Raw genomic sequence first — 27,936 nt, 5'->3', positions numbered from 1 at the left:
TGTTAAGAGCTAGTCACAGGTGAGAGACAGTGATTATTCTCTACTCCATGGACAGAAGTCAACTCCTTGTCTTATTCTCTTTACTAGTTCAGCTCCTTGTGTAGCCACTAACAGTATGAATTTGAGCAAGTTTCTTAGCTTCTCTGTCTCAGTTTCCTCATTTGCAAACTAGAGCTAATAATAATCCCTGATATGGTTGCTTTGAGAATTGATTTAGTTATTACTATGTAAAGCTTTTAGAAGAGTTTCAAGCACATGCACAGGGCTACATAAACAACAACTGTTTGGGGTTGGCTTCCTTGGCTACTCTAACTCAGAGTCAGAGACTGCATTACGAGAACCCAGAAGTCAAATGACATAGAAGCCATTACTTACCTTGCAGTCTCTTTCCACTAGCTCTCTAGTTCTTGTGTTCTGTACCCACAGCTTTCCCACCATGAATTGCCAAGAAAATGAGTACTGGGACCAGTGGGGACGGTGTGTCACCTGCCAACAGTGTGGTCCTGGACAGGAGCTCTCCAAGGTAAGTCCCTTTAATTAGTATACTTATTTTTGTCACATATTAAGAACCAGCCTGAAAACTGAGAGGGGCCGAGATTAGGGGAGTCAGTTTTACCTATGACTGATCTTGTTCAGCAGGTAAAACCTGGGGATCCAAAGTGTAGAGAATAATAAGTAGTTGTGATTTCAGCAAGAAGTCAGTATAGCAGAATCAGGGACAAGGAAATTTCCCACGAAATAATGAAATATTTCAAGAGAAGATGTGCAACTAGAGACCTAGGAAGATTGTTCAGCATTTGGAAAACCTATCAACCTATCAAAGCAAGGCCCATTTACTTGGAGTTCAAGAGCTGGGTACCAGTTTTTAGGAATGGGAAAGAGAGAAGAACCAAGAAGTCCTCTCTTTTAGAAGATCTGGGCTACCAAGGAAGCTGTGACAGGAAGAATTCAGGGGTAAGGAACAAGGGAGGGTCTAAAATCCTTATTAGACATGAGAGTCAGAACACAATGACCAGCAAGGAAGAGACTTTATGCCAAGTACTGGTTTTCAAGGCAGAATCTGCTTAATTGATCTTTTCTCAGGTCTCTTGTTAGTCCCTGAACCTGTGGGTGGTATTAAATTTGGGCTGCTGCTGGAGCTACAGAACCAGGAAACAGACAGCTAGCAGATAGTTTCTGTACATTCACATCTTGTTTTATGCATTCTCTCATTTATTCAGTAATTTCTATTTGAACACCTGCAACATGGCAGCCATGGTTGTAGGTACCACAAATATGACAAAACAAAAACAAATTGCTGCCCTCATGGACAGCACAGTTAGTCAAACACATAATAAATGAGACACATAGATAGATAAATGAGCAATCTAGATATGAAGTTATGACAAGAATCAAATTAGGGTGATGTAATTACAGAGTAACCGGGTGGCTACTTCAGATCAGGAAACAAAGGAAGATCTTTCTAAGGAGATGCTTTCTGGGGAGAGGATATAGGTAGTGCAGAGTCCCAAGTGAGAATGAACTAGGTATGTTCAAGGAAGAAGAAGAAGGTTAGTGTAACTGGTGTATGGTGAGTAGAGGGATAGTGGTATACAATGAGGTCAGAGAGGGAGGTATGCACCAGACCATGTGGGAACTTGAGGTCTATGAGAAATTTTCATTTTTTTTTCCAAGTGCCCTAGGAGGGTATTGGGCAGGAAAGTGACATGATTCTATTGGCAGAAAAAAATATATATAGTAATTAGTCTCTGACAGACTTGACAAAAAAAAAGAAAAAATATATAGTTATTATTTAGCCTACCCTTTTCATAACTCTGTATTGTAAAAATGAAGAAAATAAGGCCCAGAGCTATCAAAGGATATATGCCCTAACACTAATTTTAACTCTTTACACATAGCATTGTGCCCTACTGAGGGGTGCCCACATAGTTTATCAGGGAAACCTGGAGCAAAGAAAGGCCACCAGAGGTTAGGTCATGCTGGATATTAGGATGAACCCAATCAAAAAAGCTGCTTTGCTTTGACAAAAATCTATTTTCAATACAACATCAATCTTCATGATAAAAAGCCTTACAAATGTTCCTTTCATGTACATGGCTGTTACCTTTAAAGCCATCCATATGTACAAAGCTAAACTTCTCCAATGGAGAAAAATAAGCCTGTATGACAAACCCTGCTACCAAACTCTTAAGAGAAGCCCATGATGAAATGTATGCTAGCCGGGCTCGGTGGCTAAGCCTGTAATCCCGCGCCTTTGGGAGGCTGAGGTGAGTAGATTGCCTGAGCCTGCGGGTTCGAGACCCGCCTGGGCAGTGAGACCTCATCTCTACAATAAATAAAAAAATTAGCCGGGCATGGTAGCGCATGCCTGTAATTCCGGCTATTTGGAAGGCTGAGGCGGAAGGATCACCGGAGCCCAGCAGTTTGAGGCTGCGGTGGCCAGGAGCGGCCACTGCACTCCAGTCTGGGCGACAGAGTGAGACTCCAACTCAAAAAAAAAAAAAAATTTGTTTGCCTCAACACCTCCCTGAGTGCCGTTTACTTCTGCACTAGTAGAAAATTCTGATAAAATGAACGAATTGCAATACTGTGCTCCTGCAAAAGTTTTATATATAAATAACTTGTGTTTGTGTTTGTCCAGTAGACTATACTTTGTCAAAAGTGTTCATGTGCAATCTCTTTTTTTTGAGTTAGAGTCTCACTCCATCGCCCAGACTGGAGTGCAGTGGTACACTCACGGCCATCCCAGCATCGACCTGCTAGGCTCTGGCGATCCTTCAGCCTCAGCCTCCCAAGTAGCTGGAACTACCGGTGCACACTACCACACCCGGCTAATTTTTGATTTATTGTAGAGATGAGGTCTCGCCAAGTTGCCTGGACTGGTCTCGAACCCACGAGCTCTGGCAATCCACTCGCCTCAGCCTCCCAAAGTGCTGGGATTACAGGCTGAGCCACCAAGCCCGGGGCATGGGCATTATCTTATTTGGCTCTTGGAACAATCTTACCAAGAAGGTATTATAAATCCCATTTTATAAATGAAATAACTAAGCCCAAAGAGGATATGTGACTTCCTCAAAGTCACAATGGTGCAGTCAAAATAAATATAACAACTTTAGTGCCAGATACACATGAGTCTAAGTCCCATCTTTGCTGTGGGAGATTATTTAATCCCTGAATCAATTAAAATGTACTAAATTGTAAGTAATATAAAATATAACAGCGACTTGACCACAAGTACATTTATTTATATAAGTAAGTCTAGAGACAGGTAGCTTTTTGGTTTATTGGGCATATCAACAAAGTCATCAAGGACCCAGGCTCTTTTTATCCTTTCTTTTGAGCCCAGGCTCAGGTACCAACTGGGGACTTTTGCTCTTTTGTTCTTATGCTTGTGGCCTCATGATTGCCACATTCAAGGCATCATGTCTTCACACCATAGTCAGAGTCAGAAAGCAGAGACAGGGTCAAAATAGCTTATCTTTTATTGAAAAAGATGTATTTTTCCTTAAGCTTTCTAGCAGATACCTTCTTGTATCTTGTGGTCCAGAACTGGGTGGTGATGTAGCTATCTCTAGTAGGAAGGAAGGCTGAAAGTATCCAGTAAATTCAATTGCCATGGTTTATTAAAACCAGTGAAGAATCCATTCTTAAAGTTAGTCATCATGCCACCTAGAATGAAATGAGTGATATGTTAGTAAGGAAGATGAAGGTCAATGAAGTTTACATTAGTAGCTAGTAGCATCTGAGACAACCTTTTTTGTTTTCATTTACTTTTAAATTTCACTCATGAATGATAAACTACATATAAATCTATAAATAAATTATTGCAGAAAATTAGCCTATTTTTCTCAGGGCGTTTTTCTATAAGTATAATTGCCAAGTTAAATAATATACGCAATTTTGAGATTCTTGAAATATATTGGTAGATAACACTTCTGATTTTTTTTTACTAATTTCTTTACAATTGCATTTATTTTCAACAGTGCATAGACTTCCCATGTCCCAGCAACCTAACCACAAATTAATAATGCATATTTCAATCATCTATTAATTTATGCTTTCCCTTTTAATGCTAAATACTCATTTATGAGGGCTTTATGAGAATTTTGTTTTTCCTTTTTTGTATTTGGGGAACATACTAGCCTTTATCTGTATATTTGTTCATTTGCATTTTCAATTGTGTGAATTGTTTCTGATTGCTTCTTTATTCATTGTTTATTGTTCATTGTTTTCTCACATAAGACACCTGAGTAGATAGACATATAGCACAATACAGAGTATTTTTACATCATTTATATAAAACATATATTAATTAAATATTTGTATTTAAAACCAGAAATGGTTGTTTCATTTTATTATTACCATTGACTTTTTCATGTATTTTCCATTTGACATATTAATTTGATGGCATATATTAACAAATTTCTAAAATTAAAATATCTTACATTCTTAGGATAAACCATACTTGATCATAGTCTGAAGTTAAATACTCTTTTATCTTTGATAAATTATTTTTTATTTAGAATAAGTAAATATTCTTATCGTGCTATCAGCATCAAATGTTTGTATCAACATTGTGCTACTACAACTTAAGAAGGTCAATGTTTTTTGGTTGTATAACTGTTAGTAGCAAAAAAAAAATGTGCCTTGATCATTTGAAAGAATATCCTTTTCTTCTTAATTAGGAAAGATAATTCTCAATAAATTATTTTCCTGACAATTTGCTCCTATTTAATTTCTAAAAGTAATGACTTATCCATTTATTTAAGAAATGATTAGGGGCCGGGCTCAGTGGCTCAGCCTGCAACCCCAGCACTTCGGGAGAATGAGGTGAGTGGATTGCCTGAGCCTGCGGGTTTGAGACAAGCCCGGGCAAGTTGGTGAGACCTCATCTCTACAATAAATCAAAAAATTTGCCAGGTGTGTTAGCACGCACCTGTAGTTCTGGCTAGTGGGAAGGCGGAGTCGGAAGGATTGCTGGAGCCCAGCAGGTCGATGGTGGGGTGGCTGTGAGTGTGCCAGTGCACTCCAGGCTGGGCGATGAAGTGAAACTCCAATTCAAAAAAAAAAGAAAAGAAAAGATTATTAAGAACCATTTGATAGCCTTTAGCTTTATTCTATTATGCCAATCTCTGCCTTTTCATTGTTTTACTTAGAATATTTATATTTAAAAAAATTATTGATGCTTGAGAGCCATTTTATTATTTGTTTTGTTTGTTTTCTTTTTATCTTGTTCTTCTATTTGTCCTTTCTTCCCTTCCTATGGATTGTGTGAACATTTGTTTAGGATTCCATCTTGATTTATTTGTAGTGTTTTTGAATCTGTCTTTTGGTATTATTTACTTAGAGATTGTTCTGAGTATTACAATACAAAAATGTAACTTTTCAGTGTCTACTGGTATCAACATTTTGTCATTTCAAGTGAAGTATGGGAATGTCACTTGCATCTACTTTCCTCACTTTAAAATATCATTCTCCTATTAGACATAATAATTTTTGTTACATTTGTTTTAATCATCAAATACGACGTGTACAACTTATGAAGAGATAGTTCATTTTATATACCAATATTTTTGCTACTTTAGTGGTTTTTTTTTGTCCGTGTTGGTGCTCGAAGATTCCTTCCTGTATTGTTTCCTTATTTTTCTTTTTGTTTGAAGAACTTCTTTTAAGGATAGTTCTACTAGCAGCAATTTTTTGTAGCTTTTCTTTGCCTGAGGATGTCTTTATTTCCCCTTCATTTCTAAAGGGTAGTTTCACTTGACATAAAATTTGCAGTTGACAGTTCTTTTATTTTAGCACTTGAAAAATATTTCACTTCCTCTGGTCTCCCTGACTTCAGATATAAACCTGTCTTCATTTGACTGAGTTTTCGTCTATGGATAATGGCATTTCTTTCTGGCCATTTTCAATATTTTTTTTTGTCTTTAGTTTTCAGAAGTTTTACTATGATGTGCATTGGTGTGCATTTCTTTGGATTTACTCAATTTGGAGTTTGTTTATTCTGTTGAACCTGTAGGTTTTTCGCCAAATTTGTGAAATTTTCAGGCTTTATTTCTTGAAAATGTTTTTAGATATATCTTTTTCTTTTATTTTCACAAGATTCTGATGATATCATTGTTTGAGCTTTGGTTATAGTCTCATACATCCCTGGTGCTTTGTTAATTTTATTTTCAGTCTGTTTTCCCCTCTTGTTCAGATTACATCAATTCTATTGTTCTATCCTCAAGCTTATTAATTCTATCTTATATCTCTTCTCTACTATTAAGCTCATCCACTGAGTTTTTAAAAATTTCTGTCGTGTTATTTTTGTATTTTTATAATTTCCATCTGCTTCTTTAAAAACAACTGTTTTTTAATAAGATTTTCCATTTTTAAGAGAGTTTGTAATTGCTTGTTGAAGCATTTTTATTATGGGTGCTTTACAATCCTTGTCAGATAATTCTAACATCTTATTTATCTAAGCATTAGTGTCAGTTGATTGCCTTTTCTCATTAGTGATTTTCATGATTCTTGTCATCATGTGTGCTTTTTCATTGTACTCTAACCATTTTATCAATTATGTTACAAGACTCAGGGTCCTGTGTAAATCTTCTATTTTAGCAGGCAGTCATCTGTTTAGATTTAGCATATAGATCTTAGCCTACTTCTGTGGGCTGCAATTCTAAAAGCAATTTGGTTTTTAGGGCCTTTGTGGTATAATTTTTGTCTGTGTGATTTATCTGGAACTCCCTGAGTTATGAGAGGAGCTTTCTCGAGTCAGGTCACCTGGTGCATCTAGGTTGGGGTAAGGAAGTTTCTGAGTTTTGGGGAGAAAGAATATTTCCCAGACTGGGTCACTTGTTATTAAGATATCACTTGCCAGTGTACTCTAGCCACCTACCCCTGTAAGGGGGAAGAAGAGTCTCAGACCGACAGGACAAAGAGGCATCTTGAGCTGGATACTCTTTGTGGTGGAATCCCTCTTGCAAGTGTTCCCCTGCAGCCTGATTCTTAGTGAATAAAGAATCTCAGGCCCATGAGGAAGAGGTTTCCCAGGCTGACCGCTTGTGTCACAACCATTTATGTCTCAAACTTGTTTATTTGTGAAACAAGGATAATAATGTGACTTTCCAAGATTCATGGAAAATAAGCAATATATGATAAATACATGAGGGAATGGATTTTTGTATGGTTGATTCAATCATTTACCTGAAGTATCCAGAAGTCATCTTGGCACTTCATAGTTGTTTAGTAAATGCTTTTGAATTGATCAATACAATAAAAGGGAGTGATAGCCAATAATTCAATCACTCTACTTATTGATTGATCCTCAATAAATGCTAGCTAGCTCCAATCATTCTCTTCTCTAGCAAGTGATTAAGTAGAGTCAGGTCTTCTGCTTCCAGTGCTCTAGATATTGTAAAAACTTGCTTCCTAGAAGAACAATACCATGTTCTTACCATGTGTTAGGCATGGTGACATGCACTACACACACACACACACAGAGTTAAGAGCCACTTAATATGTCTTTTTTCTGTGGAGCATGTGTTTAGTTTCTCATAGGGCTTTTTAACTTTTATTTGTATCAGTTCTGTATATTAGGTTTATAAGTCTTTAGTCTGTGATATGATATATATTTCTCCCAGTTTGTCGTTTGTCTTCTGATTTTGCTTAGGAATATTTTACCCTGCAATTTAAAAAAAATCTCTATGTAATTGGATGTTTCTATCTTTTTATTGCTTCTGGACTTTGAGTTGTAGTTAAGAAAGATTTATCCACTTACAGATTAAAGAGGAATTTATGTATTTTTTTGTTACTTGTGGGTTTTTATTTTTTATATTTAAATTTCTGATCCATTTGGAATTTATTCTGGTGTATGATATGATGAATGGATCGAATTTTATCATTTTTTTAAATGTGACTTTTCTGTTATCCAACATAACCTATTTAAAAAGTCAGTTTTTCCCTATTGCTTTGCGATGCTCTCTTTGTTCATTTGGTCAGCTTATGTAATCTTAACAAACCTGTGAGTTAAGTAGTATGATTTCCAGTTTGATTAACAAGAAAATTCAGGCCCACTTACTTGCCCAAGGTTACATGGCTGGTGAGTGATAGAGGTGGGTGTTAAAGCTTGGTCTTTCTGACTCGGGATCAGGGCTTTTCATTATTACATTGTATTTTCTATTACTCTGATCCTCAGACTACACTGTAAACTATGGCAGATATCACTATTCTGATGCTGCACATAAGGCAGCAGAGGCTCCAAGATGCCCTTTGCCTTCCCAAGAAACTTAGATTATGAGTAAGATGACTAGCACCCATTTCAGACCCTGGTATCCGTCACAGTTGGGTTTTGGTAGATGGGATAATTTTAAGTAAGGCTGTAAGGCACTGAATAAGGCTTGAGTGGACAAAGGAAGAGGATGGTAGGGGTGTTTAGAAGCTGGCTGGTGCTCACTTTTTCCAATTTCGGAGAAAGAATTTCTGAAAAAGAACTTCTGAGAAAGTTTAATTTATTTATTATATTAGTTCAGATAATACTAACTGCTGTAACAAATAAACACTATAAATTAGTGACATAACAGATTAAGAGTTTATTTCTGACTCTTAACTCCAATCAGTTTTGGGAAGCAGAAGAATTCTTCACAGTCATTCAGGAACCCAGGCTTATGAAGGAGCTGTCATCTTTTAACAACTTTATTGAAATATAGTTCATATACCAAGCAATTCACCCATTTAAAATATACAATTCATGGTTGTGATATATTACATTATTATTTTATTAATTGTGGTAAAATATATAACATCAAATTTGCTATTTTAACCATTTTAAATACATAATCCAATGGCGTTAATCACATTCACAATGTCATGCAACCATCATCACTATGTTTCCAAGATTTTATCACCCCAAATAAAAACTCTGTACCCAGTAATCAATAACCCCCCATTCTTTCCTCCTCAAAGCCCCTGATAACCTTGAATTTATTTTCTGTCTCTACAAATTTGCCTATTCTAGATATTCCATATAGGCAGAACAATACAATATTTCTAAATATTTACTTAATATTTATTTATTTGTATGACTTTGAGGTACTGTCCAGTATCTTCTCATTTTAACTTGAGGGATTCCCTTCTTCTGGTCAGGACTAAAGATATCAATCTCTCTTAGCTTTTGTTTACTAGAAATTTTTAATTTCCCTCTCATTTTTATTTTATTATTTTATTTTTGATTTAATTGTTTTTAGAGTTGTGGGGTACAAGTGGAGGGTTTGCTACAAAAGTAGGCTGCATACAAGTGAAGTATGGGCTTCTAGCTGACCCTTTTTCTCCTTGATAGTGGACCAGGTACCCTTTGTGTTGTTGCTACATGCCCCCTTCCCTCCTTCTTCCCTCTCTCTCCCAGCAGTGTCCAGTGTCTCCCTCATTTATAAAGGGCTTTTTTTTTTTTTTTTTTTTTTTGCTGTATGTGGAATTATTGTTTAACAGCTTCTTTTGACACTTAAATATGTCATCTCACTGACTTTCAGTTTCTGCAGCTTCTGAAGAGAAGTTAGCTTTTAATCATATTGAGGATACCTTGTACTTGACAAGTCATTTCAATCTTGCTGCTTTCAATATTTTATTTTTGTCTTTGGCTATAAACATTTTGCTTAAAATGTGTCCCTGTGGGTCTTTTTAAGGTTATCCTACTTGGAATTGCTTGAGCATCTTGGATGTGTACATTTATATCTTTCATTATATTTAGGAAGTTTTCAGACATTATTTCTTCAAATGTTCTTTCTCCTTACTTATCTCTCTTTTTCCTTCTAGTACTTCCACAACGCCTATATTTAAAAATTGATTGTGTCCTGTAGTTTCTTTAGGTTTCATTTACTTTCTTCTTCTCAGACTTGATTATTTTCATTGTCTTGTCATTAATTCTGCTCGTTATTTTTTCTACCTGTTCAGATACTTTAGTAAATTCTTTTTTATTTCAACTATTTTACCTTTCATCTCCAGTCTTTGTTTGGTTCCTTTTTACAATTTTTGTTTATTGAAATTCTCATTGAGTTCCTACATTTATTTCCTAATATATTTTAGTTCTTTGTCCATATTTCTTTGAGCATGTTAAACACTTTAAAAAAAATCTTTGTTTATTAAATCTAATATCTGGGCTTTCTCAGAAACAGTCTCTGTTCTTTTCTTTTGTTTCTTTGAGTGGATCATACTTTCCTGTTTCTTTTTCTGCATTAAGATTTTGTTGTCATTATTGAGAGTTGCACAGTTTTGTATTGTAATGTGGTAACACTAGAAGTCAAATTCTCCCCCTTCTTCACATTTACATGTTTTTTTAAATGTATATAGTTGAAGGCTACTAGTTCATTTGTTTAGGTGGTTTTCCAAATAATTTTTGCAAAGACTCAGTTTCTTGTCATGTATGGTCATTGAAATCTGTGTTAATTTCGCTTGTATCTTATGTTCAGCTAATGTTTTGACAGAGATTTTCTTGAATGCCAGAAGTGAAAAAACAAACAAGCAACAACAACAACAAAAAGAGTCACACACTTTTTCTAGACTTTGTAGATTGGCTTTGTGCTAAAGCACTCTTTCAGCACTTAGCCGGACTTGTACTTAGCTTAGGGATCAGCCCAGCATGTAAGCTTTGCATCTTCATTAGTGTTTTCTGAGCATATGTCTTTGCCTTGTGTCTACATGTGCTTTTCTAATTTTTTTCATATTCATGAACACTTTTGAATGTACTTATTTCTCAAAGACTCTTTTCAGCTGTTGCTTCCGGATTCAGACAGTCTGTTGTATGTCTTCACGGATAATCTTTTGCCCTAGGCATTGTGGTTTGTTGGTTTGCCTTGTAGCATTTTGAAACAATGAATAGTTTATATCAGTCCTTCAGGTAACCCCCATACAGGTAAGAACAGACATACACAACAGTTTGTGAACAAATTTTGCTTCTCTCACTCTGGAAGCAGACACTAAAGTCACACACTGGAAACATAGTCTAATGCCTCTTTATGACTTCACCACTTTAGAACTGCCGGTGCTCTAAGATGAGGGATGCAACAAGGGCAAATAAAACTGTTACAAAACTATCCTATTATTTCCAAGTGGCCTGTTCCTTGATTCAGCATTTGCTTGCTTTGATTGTTTTCCAGAGCTATAACAGCATAGGTTCTGTTTGCTTTTCTGTGTTTCTGTGGGGAAATGAGAGCTTAAAGCTGCCTACCTCTCTTTCATTGTTGGCTTCCTAGGTAGTTTTTATAAATGAATCCCAAGATTTCTCCGGGTGTCAACATTTGCCAAAAAATAAAAAAAAAAATGTAGAAAATAAAGTATCCTATAGGAGGTTTTTTTGAGCCAGGTCTGATAATGGCATACATAATTTTTATCCATATTCCATTGACTAAAAATCAGGCATGTGACCCCACTTAACTCCAGTGGGTTAAGAAATGTCGGCTAGTGGTATTTCCCCAAGAGATAGAGAATAGGTTAGGTGAAGAATCAGCCAGCTTCTATATATAGCTAATATCCTTTGATAATCACAGACCTGTCTTTGAGAAAAGGCTACTGGTATCAGGCAGAAGACTTATTTCTATAGAAGCTAGACTATCAGAGCAATCTCCTCAGGTGTTGGGGTTCCTGAGTCCCAGAAAGTGTGAGGGTTAAGGGATACTGGTCAGAGTCACACTGTGTCAATAAATACCAGAGCTGAGACAAAAGAAGCTAAATTTCTCACTTCTCTTCTATACTTTTGGCAGTCAAACATTTTTAACCACGATGTAGAGAAAGAAATAAATTTTTCCTTACAACCCACACATAATTGCATGTATTTAAAAAAATTTTTTTAATATAAAGATGTGGGATACAATTCAGGGTTAGGTATACAAACATTGATTATACAGGTATGCTTGTTGATGAGGTATGCCCTCCCTCCCCTAGCAGTTTCCCTCAAATGCCCATCCCACCCCTCTGCTGACAGGTTCCCACTACTGCCAATCACTTTCTTATAGTATTATAATTGTTCAAAGTCCGCTTATGACTGAGAACCTATGGTACTCTGTTCTTTGTTTCTGTGATAGGTCATTGAGTAAGATCAACTCCAAATCCATCCAAATTGCTACGAAGCCCATATATTTGTCCTTCTATATGGCTGCATAATATTTCATTGTGTATATGAACCACATTTTTGTATCCAGTCCAGCTTCTATGGGCAGCTAATGTTTGTTGTTCCATGTATTTGCTATTGTGAATAGAGCTGCACTAAACATATGTGTGCAGGTATCTTTTTTGTGGAATGATTTGAGTTCCTCTGGGTATATTTCCAATAGGGGAATTGCTGGGTCATACGGAAGGTCTATTTCTAGTTGTTTCAGAAATCACCACACTGTCTTCTAAAGAAGCTGCACTAGTTTGCTTTCCCACCAGCAGTGTAGAAGTGTTCCTTTTTCTCTACATCCTCACCAGCAACTGTTGTAGTTTGTTTTATTAATGATGACCATTCTTACTGGGGTTAGATGGTATCTCAATGTGGTTTTGATTTGCATTTATCTGATGATGGGTGAGGCTGAGCACTTTTTCATGTGTCTGTTGGTTGTGGGTATATCTTCTTTTGAGAAGTGTCTATTTATGTCTTTTGCCCACTTTTTAAAGGGACTGTTTGTTTTTTCCTTTCAGTGCATTTGAGTCCTGGTAGATCCTAGATGTTAGGCCTTTTTCAGATATACAGTTGGCAAATATTTTTTTCTCATTCTGTGGGCTGTCTCCCTGCTCTCTTGATGGTTTCTTTTGCTTTGCAGAAGCTCATTGATTTAATGAGGTCCCACTTGTCTATTTTATTTCTTAAGATATTGGTCTTTAGGGTTCTGAATTGGTTGCCAGTTCCAATTTCCATAAAGGTGTCTCCTGTGTTTTCTAAGATTCTTATAGTTGGAGGTTTTACATTCAGGTCATTAGTCCATTTAGAGTTAATTTTTGTGTATGTAGGTAGGTAGGGATCCTGTTTCAATCTTCTGTATGTGGTCAGCCAGTTTTCCCAGCACTATTTACTGAATAGGTTCTCCTCTCCCCAGTGGTTGTTGTTGGAGGCTTTGTCAAAGATGAGTTGGTTGAGGAATTGAGACTTTGCTTCTGGAATCTCTATCTTGTTCCATTGGTCTATGTGCCTGTTCTTTTACCAATACCAGGCTGTTTTGATTACTGTAGACTTATAGTAAAGTTTGAAGTCTGGAAGTGTGATACCTCCTGCTTTGTTTCTTTTGCTAAGGATTGTTTTGGCTATTTGTGGTCATTTATGTTTCCATATGAATTTCTGTATTGTCATTTCCAGGTCTGAGAAGAATGATGTTGGTAACTAAATTGGTATTGTATTGAATCTGTAGATTACCGTTGATAGGATGGACATATTAACAAGGTAGATTCTTCTTACCCATGAGCATGGGATATTTTCCCATTTGTTTATGTCTTCTTGGATTTCTTTGAGTAGTGTTTTGTAGTTCTCATTGTAAAGGACTTTCACTTCTCAGGTTAGGAAGATGCTGAAGTATTTCATTTTTTTGTGTGTGTGTGTGGCTATTGTGAATGGGAATGTGCTTTTTACTTGGGCCTGCTTGTTGTTGGTGTATAGGAATGCAACTGTCTTGTGCACGTTTATTTTGTACCATGAGACTTCGCCAAAGTCTTTATCAGTGCAAGAAGATGTTTGACAGATTCTCTTAGATTTTCAAGGTATAGGATCATATCATCAGCAAAGAGGGATAACTTGACTTCCTCTTTTTCTATTTGGATATTCTTGATTTCCTTCTCTTGTCTAATTGTCCGAGCTAGGACTTCCAACACAATATTGAACAAGAGGGGTGAGAGTGGGCAGCTTTGTCTTGTTCCAGTTTTCAGGGGAAATGTTTCCAGTTTCTGTCCATTTAGCAATATGTTAGCTGTGGGTTTATCATAGATGGCACTTACTATTTTGAGGTGTGTTCCTTCTATACCTAGGTGTTTGAGGGTTTTTATCAAGAAGGGATGCTGGATTTTACCAAAAGTTTTTTCTGCATCTAATGAGATAATCATGCTGTTCTTATTTTACATCTGTTGATGTTTTTAATTACATTTATGATCTTGCAGATATTGAACCAGCCCTGCATCCTTGGGATGAAGCCTACTTGGTCATGGTGGATGATTTTTGAAATGTGTTTTTGGATCTGATTTGCTAGAATCTTGGTGAGGATTTTTGCATCTATGTTCATAAGGGATATTGACCTGTAGTTTTCTTTTTTTTGTTGGCTCTATCTTTACCTGGTTTGGGTATCAGTGTGATATTAGCTTCGTAAAATCATTTGGGGAGAATTCCATCTTTCTCAATTGCCTGGAATACTTTCAATAGGATTGGTATCATCTCCTCCTTGTACGTTTTGTAGAATTCTGCTGGAAAACCATCCAGTCAGGGCTTTATTTTCTAGCTTTTTTTTTATGGCAGAGTCAATTTCCTGGGTTGTTATTGGTCTATTTTGTGTCTCAATGTCTTCTTGTTTCAACCTGGAGAGGTTGTGTGATGTCAGAAAGTCCTTCATTTCCTTTAGGTTATCAAATTTGTTTCCATACAGGTGTACATAGTAATCTCTGATAATCTTTTGTATTTCTTTGAGTCAGTTGTGATTCATGCACAAAGGAAAAATATTTTAAAAATAGATGAAATAACAAAGAGTCAAAAAAAATTTTTAATTTTTTTAAATTGAAAATTAAAAAAAAATCCTGTCCTCTTGTGGCAGGCTCTGTAATTAATTGTTCCTCTAAGCATGTCTCTCCTACAGAGCCACCTCTTTCACTCTCCCCCCAGTGTCTGAAGCAGGGAAGGAGGAGGGGCAGTGGAGGTGGGCGGGGCTACAGTCCTCCCCTCCCACTATCATATGGTCAGGGAGATTTCTGGTGGGGAAGTATGGTATTGTCTCTTCCCCAGGTGTGCACTCTCACGGGCAGGTGTCCTAAGCAGGCCTATCCTGGAATGGAGTTCTCCTACTGTGACTGACGTCCAGGCTCCGCCTTGGTATGTCCCCCTCAGTCTTGGCCCAGCTGTGTGGGTCTGACGTTCAGAGGATTGTTGGGGAGGAGGGGGTTTGGGTCAGCCCCCGACTCACCCCTGATCTCTTTGGAGTTCTTCCTTATCATTTTCTTGCTGTACCCTTTGTCCCATGGCTGGATCAGGGTAGGGGGTGGGGCACCTGGAACTCAGCACTCCTCAGGTCACTCTGAAGTTTGTGCTCTCAGGATATTCCCTCTGGGCCAGGATCAATCCCTGAGTTGTTGATCAGCCAGTCACAGAGATCGGATCTATGGTCTTGCAAGAGGGAACAAAGAAGGGAATGTAAGGGAAGAACAAAGAAGCGACTTCGACCTTGGAGCATGCTTCACAGACTTCACTCCCTTCCGGAAAACTGTTTTGAAAACATTGCCAAATTAATAACACCCTTATCTACTGCACCTGCATAACTGGCTATATCTGCTTCTGTAAAATTGCTGGCTTTCCCATGCTAGCAAAATAATGTGATAAGAACCCCAGAACTTCCCAAGTTCTATCTTTAGCCCACTAGAATGTAAGTCTAAACTACTTAAGGCAGCCCTGTGTTGCAGCTGGCCGCCTTTGCTTTGGAATTCATTATTCAGCAAGTGGCCACCGGCCATGGCCGAATCTGGCTAATAAACCTCTCCTTTGTTAGTTATAACTTTGTGTCGGTGTCTGTGATTGAAGCCCTCGGACCCTACTTCAGTCTGTGGTGAGCAAGTCAGAGCACTTTCTTGCCCCGTCTTCAATATGGTGGTAGGGTGCCTTTCTTGTCCTCTTCCATGGGATCTTGCTTCTGAACTCTGGATCCACAGCCCTTACTAGTGCCCTGCCAGGTGCTGAAGTGGTGAGGCAAAGCCTGGAGCTGTCTCTCTCCTGTTTCAATGGTGAGGGAGAACCTGGGGTGATAGTTTCTCCCTGCTGCTTTTTCAAGGCGATAGTTTCTCCCTGCTGCTTTTTCAAAACTTCTGTCCATTTTTTTAAAAAAGCAATGGTGCTCAGCTTCTGTGACCATTGATGTCTTTGGAGTTCTTCCTTGTTCTTTTCTGGCCACACCCTTTGTCCCACAGCTGGATCAGGGTAAGGGGTGGAGCACCTGGAACTCAGCACTCCTCAGGTTCCTCTGAAGTTTGTGGTCTCAGGTTATTTCCTCTGGGCCATGATCAAGCCCTGAGTAATTGATCTGCCAGTCACAGAGATCGGGTCTGTTCCTCTGTGGTGAGCAGTCCATAATTACATATATTTTGTCTGAAGTTTTACAAAACAATACTGACATCCTATGAGGAGGATCCCCATAAAAACTCGGAATTATTTTTTGGAGGGTGGGCCCCTTGTTGTACCGGCTTCCCCTGTTAGATAAGTGTTCTAGGAACCCATGGGCATCACAGCAGCAGCTAGCATTGCTGTGAGAGGCTGCGTTCAGCTTCAGCAATATTTTTTTGGAGATTCTTTCAACACATTTGCCCTTTTCATGATGGGTGATTTACAAGCACACTTGCCCACATTATTTTGGGTGTTCAGCAGTTTTTGACCTCAATGGCCTGACCCTCATGGCTAACCCCCCCACCTATTCACCAGATCTCTCCCAAAGTAACTTTTTTGTTGTTTCTCTGGATGAAAAAAGTCCTCCAAGGGAAATGTTTTGCCTATGTGGAAGAAACTAAACAAAAAATGGCAAAAGCACTAAAAAGCATCAAAATTGATGAGTTCAAAAACTGTTTTGAGCAGTGGAAAAAGCATCTTGATAGGTGTATCGCATCAAACGGAGAGTACTTTGAAGGTAACTGAAGTTTGAACACGTAAGAATAAATACACTTTTTTAGGAATAAATTCCAGTTGGGGAGGGCTCATATTTGTCAAATATTTCCAGCTCCCCCCCTTCTGGCACACTGTAAAATTGCACTTTCCTGTACCCTTTGTAGTTACTAATGATCAGGTGATGTGTATTGCTAAGGACTGTGAGCAAGGTGAAATGGGGCATTTCTAGGGAAAAACTTTAAGAACCAGTACACAGTGTACAATGTTCTCTGTTTCCTGCTGCTCCATTCATGACAGCACAAATGTGAAACCCCTGTAACCCTGGATACTTCATTGAGGGTAATGTAGTGCAGAGCCCTCAGGACCCCCCTAGTAGGCAAATAGTGTGAGAAATAAACTTTTGTTATTATTATTATTATTTTTAGTTAGAGTCTCACTCTGTCGTCCAGGCTGGAGTGCAGTAGCACACTCACAGCCACCCCAGCATTGACCTGCTGGGCTCTAGGGATCCTTCTGCCTCAGCCTTCCAAGCAGCCGGAACTATAGGTGCCTGTCACCACACCCGGCTAATTTTTTTATTTATTGTGGAGACGAGGTCTCACCAAATTTCTTGGGCTGGTCTTAAACCTGCAGTCTCAGGGAATCCACTTGCCTTGGCCTCCCAAAGTGATGAGATTACAGGCTGAGCCCCCAAGCCCAGCCAACTTTCATTATTTTAAGACACTGAGATTTAGGGTTTGCTTTTTGCCATAATACAATCTAGCCTATGCTGACTGAAATAAATACTTAGCTTTACAACATGCTACATATTCTACTATTTAATACTATTTTTCTGTTTCATTCTGTTTCAATTTTCAGTGTTGGCTGCAACTTAATAAATTGATATTTTTGACCTGATATTGTGGTTGCTACTTGCAGTTTGAAAAAATACTACTCTATATCATGTTCATTTGTGCCATAGCTGATCCTGTTTCCAAGCTTCTATAGAGCATTGTTAATGATTCCCATTTCTCTGCAGGATTGTGGTTATGGAGAGGGTGCAGATGCATACTGCACAGCCTGCCCTCCTCGCAGGTACAAAAGCAGCTGGGGTCACCACAGATGTCAGACTTGCATCACTTGTGCTGTCATCAATCGTGTTCATAAGGCCAACTGCACAGCTACCTCTAATGCTCTCTGTGGTCACTGTCTGCCCAGGTGAGCCTACTTTCTTGAGCCAAGCTCATTTGGGCCTTTGTAGCCCTTTACAGGTTTCTCTCATCCTTACCCGTCAGAACTTATTTGAAGTATTCTAACTGCCTACATCATATTTAAAACTCCCAGTAGAAAGAAACAGTGTTTTCCCAAGATCCCTCTATAAAGTACCTAGCACACTGTCAGTCACAGATGAACACTTGACAGCCTTTTTGTTATGTTGGCATTGTTAACCCAGGCTCAAGATTCAAAATAAATCTCACTGTAGACTTAAAAGAAATGATGAAGCAGTTTGTAAAAAAGCAGTGTTCCCCTCTCTTGTGAAATTAGTTTTCCTTTTGGCTGTAAAGGGTAGTGAATGGAGGAAGAGGTGGATTATCTGGGCCTCTGAGTCAGAATCAGATAAAGAGGCAAAGAATTCACAAGGAGAGGTAGATGCTGACTTTCAGAATGGCAAGACTCTGAGAAGCTGCCTAAGATCCTAGAAAGAACTATCCAAATGCATTGCTTGTTTGATTACTCTGTCATTCCTAATTGCTGTGACCACAGGTTCTACCAAAAGACACGCATTGGAGGCCTACAGGACCAAGAATGCATCCCGTGCACGAAGCAGACTCCCACTTCTGAGGTTCAGTGTGTGTATCCAGTTTTCTTCTTCCCTTGTCTCCCCAATCTATTAGGTGGCAACAAGATAGGGTAGCAAAGACTTCCTGTAGAGTGGCAAGGGAATCAGCTAGATTTGAATCTTGTTTTCACAACATACTTTTTATATAACTCTGCAAATCAAACAAACTCATTGAATCTCATTTCTCTCGTCTGAAAAAATATGAGTCATGTTAATAATTTTCCTTCATACTTTATGGGATGGCTATTTAAGTTTAATGAAATAATGGATGTGAGGAAGCACATTCTAAATTACAATATTTGTTTATTTACGAAGTATTATTCACAAAGTTTATAGGAGTTTCTAGGGCTTAGATCTTGTAAAAGGCTAAATGAAGAACTGGGTTCTGATCTATACTTACATCATTATCCATTTTTCTGTTTGATGATCATTTTTATCTGTCTACCATATATGGACTCACCTATTCTTTTAAAATTATTGATAGTTTTAAATCATAAAATATTTGAAACATTCAGAAACATTTAAAATTGCAGAAAAGTATAAAATAAAAATGCACAGCTACCAACATCCATCTGGAGTTAATAACTCAGCATTTTGCATATTTGCTTCAGATTTTTTAAAAGAACAATGATTTTATAGATATAGTAGAATTCCCTTTTAGATCTTCTGAGTCCCACTCTCTCCTTACCTTCTCAGATAAAACCATTATCCTTAAATTGTATGTTTTCTGTGGATAGGTTGTGCTACACTATAAATAACTCCAAGATCCCAGCAGCTTAATATAATGAATGTTTATTTTTCATTATGCAAAAGTTTTCCTCCATCATGTGACTATGGCTTCTAGACCATATGTCTTCCAAGTGTATGGTACAAGGAAAGAGGTGGAGGAGATGTACTGCCTCCTAGCTGTCTCAGTAAGGAAGTGACACACTATTTCTACTCACAGTCTGTTGGTCAGAAGTACTTGTATGGCCTCACTGCAAGGATGTAAGGGGAATTCAGGGGAGCATGTAGATAATTGGTGAGCATTATGCTTCTGCCATGCTCTCCACTGATGTTTTAAAACTTGTATTCTTTTGTGATACATAAGCATATTCATAAACAATATATGCTATTATGTATTTTATAACATTTTGCGGAAATGATATCAAGCTATATATGCTCTTTCTTCAATTTGCCTTTTCCCCTCCTGGATTACTTGTTGATCTATTGAAGGTCTTTTACTTTAAGTAATGTAAAATAATGTTTGATCTTAGGATTATATCATGATTTATTTATCCTATATTCGATTGATGAGCATTTTAGTTTGTTTTTGTTTTTCTAGGTAGTATAACTAATTGTGGCACAGAAAGACCATCTTTAATTAATGTACTAATTTTATGCCATACCAGCAGTGCATGCAAGTTCCCCTGCTTTGTTCTTTATAATTTTGCCTACTCAACAAAGAAGTAAAACCAGTGTAGCAGCACTAATTGGGGAGGGCTCTCGAGAGACAGGTGATAGCCTGAGGAAGTGCAGGACCAGTGGCAAAGTGATTGTTGACTGCCTACACTAACTGACCTCTCTTACTTTTTTGTCTCACAGGTGCCTTCCATTTGAGCTTAGTGAAGGCAGATGCAACCACAGTGCCCCCTCAGGAGGCCACACTTGTTGCACTGGTGAGCAGTCTGCTAGTGATGTTTACGCTGGCCTTCCTGGGGCTCTTCTTACTCTACTGCAAGCGATTCTTCAACAGACATTGCCAGCATGGTAAGGGTGGCTGTTCACGTTTCAAATGAATCAGGAACAAGGCTCTTATTGGCAAAAGAGAGGCATTTTCTGAGGTTGGGAATTAAAGGGTCAATTCTACAATGCTGGAATACCTCAGGAGTGGTCTTCTGTTGGCCTGGGGAACTATCAAGAGCAGCAATAGAAAGCATGGAACTTCCGAGATAACTGAGGCTAATCATAAGAGTTTATCGAACCTGGTTCATTAGGTTTCAGAAGTTTATAAAGGAGTATGGCATGATGGAAAATCTTTTGGAAAATAAATATGGAGACCTTGTTTTTTTTTTGTTGTTGTTTGTTTGTTTTTTGAGTCAGAGTCTCACTCTGTTGCCCAGACTGGAGTGCAGTGGCCACTCTTGGCCACCGCAGCCTCGACCTGCTGGGCTCCGGCGATTCTTCCACCTCAGCCTTCCAAGTAGCTGGAACTACAGGCACGCACTACCATGCCTGGCTAATTTTTTTATTTATTGTAGAGATGAGATCTCACCAAGTTGCCCAGGTGGGTCTCGAACCCGCAGGCTCAGGCGATCCACTCACCTCAGCCTCCCAAAGACGCGGGATTACAGGCTGAGGCACCAAGCCCGGCTTGAGGCCTTGGTTTTAAATCTGCCTCTTAATTGCTGTGTAACCTTAGACAAATCATCTAGCCTCTTTGAACCTCTTTCTTTCTAAACTTTAAAATGGGGGATAGGATTGGATTAGTTGGTCTCTAAGTTATTTTCCAATTCTTCATGTCTATACTAGTAGGTGTAAATACTGTGAATACTGGAGCATATCAGGAATGAAGGAAACTTGACTAGACCTAAGACATGACATGAACCTAATAGAAGTAGGGGGAATCTAAGGCTAACTGTTGTCAGTATAATAGCTTCTTAAATGGGGGTAACTAAAAACCCAGTGTTCAGAGGAGTTGGCAAACCTAGACATTTTCCCTCAGATAATAGTGATACCCAAGGAGGTATGGTTCAGCCTGTATCAGATGGTCTCTTAAAATCCCAGATGGAAGGTCATATTTAAAATCACAAAAACATTGTGATTTTAATTCAGCACAAATTTAGCCATTACCCAAGAATGTGGGACAAAAAGTTCAGCTCACTGGGGCCAAAAGTTGAGAATTAATGGGTCATAGTGGGATTGTGGTTGGACAGAACCAGGCATAGGGTTAGAATGTCATCCTAGAGAATAGAAGTTCAGTGCAGCTTGAGTGCCATTAAAGGGACTGAAAGCAAGACAGGGGTACCAAACAGGAGCTCAGACTAGTGAATGGAGTTGATTTAGTAAGGAGTATTAAGTTTACCAGCTGCAAGGGTGCTCAGCTCTCCTTCTCAGCCTACTAGATACTGAGTCCAAAGTAACAGTATTTGTGTTGGAATATATCTGTTATATAGACTTGTCTTGTTCAGTTTGGTTCTGGGGCCTGCCAGATAATTTTGAAAAAGCTCAGCAGGTATATTTGGCTGTGTCTGGGCTTAAGCAGAGATGAATCCAGCATTCCATGTGCTGCAAGATACAAGGAAAACACTGTTGTCCCTTTATGTCCCCTCTCAAATTCTGCTTCCCTCTACTCTGTTACTTGGTGACTCTTGGAATGTTGTAGCTCAGGGTGGATCATGCTGTCTCTGGCTTAGGAGGCCAGTGTCCTAGATTAGAGCCATTGCCTAGGCCCTGGGCATGGACATGAATCATGGGCAATGAAGTATTTGAATTCCAGGGCCCAGCAAGATGAAGATGGGTGACCATCTGAGAGCTACCTGTCTTCTCTCAGGAGAGAAGAGATGGGAAGCTATTGTGTTTCCTTTCTATCACCAATATAGCAATGTGGTACACCTCTTAGATTATGAGGACAGACAGCTTCTTCCTGGTCTCCATATGAATAAGGAGGGCTAGATATTTCCTCATATGGGGAAGGTATTCATCAGGAGTCATGGACTTACACACATATTGAAGCTGTGTAAGTGGGGTGATTGTGTGAATTAGATCCAATGTAAAGTGCAAGAGAGAGGAGTAGGGGCTATGGCATACAAGGGGGACCCCCAAAACCTGGACTTTATTTATTAAAAATGTGGGCCGGGCATGTTGCCTCAAGCCTGAAATCCCAGCTTTTTGTGAAGCCGAGGTGAGGGGATTGCCTGAGCCCACAGGTTTGAGAACAGCCTGGGCAACTTGGTGATACCTCATCTCTACAATAAATAAAAAAATTAGCCAGGTGTGGCAGTGCATGCCTGTAGTTCCAGCTACTTGGAAGGCTGAGGCAGAAGGATCGCCTGAGCCAAACAGGTCAACACTGCACTCCAACCTGGGCAACAAAGTGAAACTTCAACAACAAAAAAAGTGTATTTATACTTACATGAATAGAGAGGGTGGGGTATGAGGGTCATGCCATTTTTTGGTCAAAAACTGCTGAACACTAAGCATAGTGTGGACAGGTGCATTGTCATGGTGGAAGAACCCTTCGCTTGTTTACCACAACTCTGGATGTTTCTTACTCAAATTGTGACGCAACCTCCTCAGTGCTTCCAGGTCAAAACTTTCGGTTGACCATTTGACCCAGAGGAACAAATTCTGAGTGTACTGCAAGGAGCCCGCCCTCCAAAAGATGATTGCATTTTTTTGAGAATTCCCCCCTCGTACTATCCAGTGCATTCCCTGCCTGAAGGAGAATCTATTACTCAGCTCCAGTTATTTGTTACCATGTGGAAATATTCAGTGTTGCAAGATCTTCTACATTTTCAAGAGAATCCAGACATCTGGATTTTTATATGAAATTATGTCAAACATTGGCAATGAAAAAAAATCACAACCACAGTGGGGAGGCCAAACAAACACATATCCTTTAGTCTCTCCATCTATAAACCGATGTTGACTCAGACCCATCCATAAAGGGTGTATTATTTTTCTGTCATTGCCATAACAAATTATCACATATTTAATAGTTTATTATCTCACAGTTTCCACAGCTCAGAAGTTCAGCTAGCTCAGCTGGATCTCTGCTTAGAGTCTCACAAGACCAAGATAAAGGTTTGGCAGGGCTGTGTTCTTTCTAGGCTGTTAGGGAAGAATCTGTTTCTTTGATCCTTCAGGCAGATGGCAAAATTCAGGTCTATTCAGTTATAGGACTGAGGTACCATTTCCTTACTGACAGTGAGCTGAGGACCATTCCAGTTTCTAGAGGCTACTCACATTTTTTGGCTCATGGTCTTCTATTTTCAAAACGAACAGTGGTGAGTTGAGTCCTTCTCATGCCACATCTCTCTGATACTCTCTTTGTCTCTTCTGCATTCCTCTTCTGCTTTTAAGGACACGTAATTACATTGGATTTACCTGGTAATCCAAGATAATCTCCCTTTTGAAAGATCCATCATTTTAATTCCATCTACAGAGTCATATAACACAACATACACAGACATAACACCAGGGGATGAAAATCATGGTAGGGGAGAGGGTGTCAAATCTTTTTTCCCCCAAAGTATTTCTCTTTCTCTGGAAAAATTATTTTCCCTGATCCAGCACCAGATAACCTTAATCTGATATCTGAATGTAAGTATGTTTCTCAACTATGTCACCTCAGCCTGGTGCTAGGTGCCCTGCTCGCAGGGAGAAAAAAAGGGAACACTAGCACCCAAACCCCTCCTTATCTTGTAATCAGCACACAGCACTCTGCTAAGAATAACCTCTGCCTTTGGGTGACACAATGGCTTTCTGCTTCAAGTTGCAGGAGATTCTCTGCAGTTTGAGACTGACGAGCCTGCAGAGGTGGAATCTGTCTTCCCCATGCCACCTGGCCAAGAGACCAGTTCCGAGTCCCCAGTGAGTGAGAGCATCTTTGCGACCCAGCCACTTAAACCCATCCTGGAGGACGACCGCAGCTCAACTCGTGACTTCCCCACACAGGAGTCCTATACCATGTCTTCCTGTGCCTCAGAAAGCCACTCCCATTGGGTCCACAACCCCATCGAATGCACAGAGCTGGATCTGCAAAAGTTTTCTAGCTCTGCCTCCTATACTGGAGCTGAGATCTTTGAGGGAAACATAGCTGAAAGCTCTGGAGACAGACTGGAGCTCAATGTGTCTTTTGAAGTTCCCAGCCCTTAACTCTACTGAGGTGAGCTGGAAAGGTGGACAGCAAAGTCAGAAATTAGCGACCACTCTGAAGGAATTCCCTCTATTCAGTAGGACCAGGGTCAGGGGTAGGAAAAGAGTAGCAAGCCAGGAACACTAGTGGATAGAGAGGGAACAGTGGTGATGCTAATCCTTTAAGCCTACAATTGTCAGGAAACTGATAGGGTTTCCATGACACTAGTCTCTTCATCCTGGACTTTTCCAAACTCTCTCAAACCCCCTCAGACAGTGCCCCTCCCTGTCTAATGATCATATTCAGGTATCTCCCCTCATTTGTAGCATAGCATGACAGAAAAACATAAAAGGCTTGTCATCTGGCAGCCTTATATTTCAAATCAATCTTCATTCCCTAATGACTCTTAGTATATCTCTTAACCTCTCTGAGCTTCAGATTCTTCACCTCATAAATTCTTATGAGGGTTGAATGAAAAACACAAGTGCAAGTGCCATTTACAGTGTCTGAAGCATTAGAGGTGTTTAAACTATATTAGATTTCCCCCCCTCTCCTGTCCCACAATTTATGCTTTCCTTTTACATCCACTATATTCACCTGATCATAATAACACCTGCTTGTCATAAGCAGGTCAGGTTATGTTAACCTTATTTTATTCTTTTTCCCACCCACCCCAAGTTAGCCTTATTTTAAAGAGGTGTGAACTGAGGCACAGAGAAAGTGATTTTCTCAAAGTCACAGAAGAAATCATTGGCAGAACTAGACTAGAATCCAGGTTTGGGGGCTCTATTTTAGAGTTTACTTTCCCAAAGTCTTAAGTAGCATGAGGCAGTATAAGGGAGGAGAGTAGGTAGATTTCTAGTTTTCACTAACCAACTATTTTTCACTGCCCATTTTTATATTCCTTTAGCTAATATAATTCCAGGTTTCCCAATGTCTTACCTCCTCCCTACAACTTACCTAAGGGAAAAAAATGAGAACATTGCGCATTTGAAAGCTAAGACTGATATCAAATCAATCAGCCTTCAAGGTTATCTACTCCAACTCCTCTCCAAGGCCTTCACTCCATGCTTGGGTCCCTTTTATAATAGCCCCATTATGAGTTTGTCTTTGCTCACATATTTGAGTGGCCGAGTGCTCAGTACTTCCTATATATTACATCTATGATTGATGGATTTGAGCTCAATATAAATAAAAATTATTCTGTCTCAATGTAGTACCTCCTATGGGTCCTAGCTCTGTTCTTTAGGCCAGACAAATCTCATCTACTTCTGCCTTGTGATAAACCTAAGGAGATTTGAAGGTATAGTCTCCCCTCTGAAAAGTACTATTTTATGTTCCTCTGAAGTATGTAGAGCTTATAACTAAACCCAGTTTCACAAGGAATGTTTTTACCAACATAGAATAGGGTAGAATCATCATCCCCATAGCTAGGTTATATGTTTCTGCTATATTATGTTCAACTATTGGCCTGACCTATGATTTTTTTGAAGGGGTAGTGAGAAAAGGGAGCTAGTGGGACTGCTCCACATGTTTCTAACTTGCTCTGCTCTCTCTCTAGGTTGCTTGGACTCCTGGAAGCCTTGCCCAGTATTCTTTCTGGACTCTTCTGCCTTGTTCCTATACCACAACTACAGCAGGAGTCCGGGATGTGCCATTCACAACAGCCAGTACTCTATGGATGGAGTATAACCTATCTCATCCCACCAGAGCATTGATTTCTCACCATTTCTGCAGGACTGACCTGCAGCATTTCTTACTTTTCTGTTCTATACTGGAGAGCCAGATTCCCCTGCCATGGGTCTACCAGACAAGTTCCTAGCTTAACTCTATTATAGAGAATGGGGGAGAGAATGAGACAAGTTCCTAGCTTAACTCTATTATAGAGAATGCGGAAAAAATGACACTGAATGGGGTAGGCTTTTTCTGCCTGCATTTTTTGTCAGGTGGGTCTCTCAGAACTCTGTTGGTACCTCTGCCTAGCACTTTAGGGACAAAAGCAAACCATTCCCCTTTTAGCTCCTCCACACTGCCTCTCTCCCCAACACACACACACAAGCACACATGTCTTAATGGAAGCCTGGTGCCCATTTACTAGGATCCTCCTCACTACAGATAAGTCTCTACATTTTTTTAAGTGGGGATTCAAATGTGTTTTTTGTTTTGTGTGTGTGTGTTTTTGATCACTAAAATGATCCTCCCTAAAGGCCCTTTCATTTTTATTTATTTTTTCTTCTAACTCTTTGTCCCTTTCTGGTTCCTGGTCTTCTAAAGCCCAAAATGTAGTCTCTAGCTACAAATCAGAGCTCAGAGCTTTGGTTTTTGAAATGACTGTAAAGTTCCTGAGGTATGGGAGGAGGGCAATAAGGAGTTAAATTCTCACTGAGGCCTGGTCTTAGGGCAACTCAGGGACCAATTGGTACTTTTATTGGTTTAGAAAAAAAACCAATCAATCTGTCTTGAGCTCTTACTACCAGTTTCACATGCTTCTCAGCATGAAATGAAACACTCTCTTCATGACTTTCTGATGAACAAACCAAATGAGATTCCTGGGGCTCGGGTGTGAGCATAACGATTTGCTACATCTCCTCTTATGTTCATAATGAGCCACTTGGTCCGATGCCCAGTTTTTCCTAGTGGATCAGGTTTGAAAGGAAAAGTGCTCAGGTGAGTGGAGCAATTGGCTATTTTCTTTGAAAGCATCTTATATAATAATTCAAGGTGTTGGATGTAACTTAATTTGTAAAATACAAGACTGGAGATAGGGCACAATTATTCTGGGTTAAGAATGCTGAAATTCACTGTATATATGGGTGTTGCACTTTACATTTTGCAACGTGCTTTTACAGTCATCATCTCACTGAATTTTTATTTAGACTCAGAGGTGGGCAAGGCAGGGAATATCATCCCCAATTTACAGATGAGGAAACTGAGGCCCAAAGAGGGAAACTGATTGGCCTTAAGTTACCTAACAATGTGAACAGCAAAGCCAGGATGCCTTCAGGGTCTCTTCAGTATCTTGAAGTCTTCATTTTCTGGAAGGCAATGTTTGGGGGTAGAAGGAGTTTAGTTTTCTTGGCATATTTGTTCCAGAAAACAACTCTCTTTTAAAGGATAAAAAAGTGATATACTGCAAATAAGGCCCTTATGCCTGCATGTGAATGAGATAATCACCTTGCTGACCATATGAAGCTTGTCTTCTCCTCTTTTCTCAAGTTTTCGCTTCCCCAGTCTGGTATATTCTCTACTAGGTCTGACTCTAGTGGGAAACTAAAAGATTTACCATTTCATGCTGTTCCACAAAAGGTCAGAAAATGAGAACGGTTACATGGCCAGAAAGGATTCTCTCTTCCTGTCTCATATTTTTTTGACCCCTCAGGTGTGAAAGAGGGGATATAGGCAGGGGTCAGTAGGACTTTAGGTTTTAACTCTCTTTAATTGTGAGAGGGAACAACTCTCTCTTTAAAAGCCTTTGCAGATAGATTGTAA

The 27,936-nt window shown here is 39.2% G+C and overlaps 1 protein-coding gene across 4 annotated transcripts in view; it reads left to right on the top strand.

The window, feature by feature from the left end:
* The window catches only part of EDA2R (ectodysplasin A2 receptor), a 44,480-nt gene extending 20,013 nt beyond the window's left edge, over positions 1-24,467 (top strand). The window contains exons 2-7 of one of the 4 annotated variants that reach the window (XM_008054587.2): positions 427-523; positions 17,808-17,986; positions 18,533-18,618; positions 20,193-20,361; positions 23,860-23,912; positions 24,085-24,467. In XM_008054587.2, the coding sequence (XP_008052778.2) occupies positions 427-523; positions 17,808-17,986; positions 18,533-18,618; positions 20,193-20,361; positions 23,860-23,912; positions 24,085-24,467 (967 nt within the window). Of the gene's footprint in view, positions 1-426; positions 524-17,807; positions 17,987-18,532; positions 18,619-20,192; positions 20,362-23,859; positions 23,913-24,084 lie in introns of those variants that run through there. The other 3 variants (XM_008054586.1, XM_021710659.1, XM_021710660.1) reach the window with 3 other exon arrangements.
* The last annotated feature ends 3,469 nt before the right edge of the window (positions 24,468-27,936 follow it).

The sequence above is a fragment of the Carlito syrichta genome, unplaced genomic scaffold (assembly GCF_000164805.1).
Source record: "Carlito syrichta isolate Samal-C Ts95f unplaced genomic scaffold, Tarsius_syrichta-2.0.1 Scaffold296798, whole genome shotgun sequence".
NCBI classification, from domain to species: domain Eukaryota; kingdom Metazoa; phylum Chordata; class Mammalia; order Primates; family Tarsiidae; genus Carlito; species Carlito syrichta.
The sequence above is the reverse complement of the archived record's forward strand: the minus strand, read 5'-3'. Positions and strand labels throughout refer to the sequence as shown.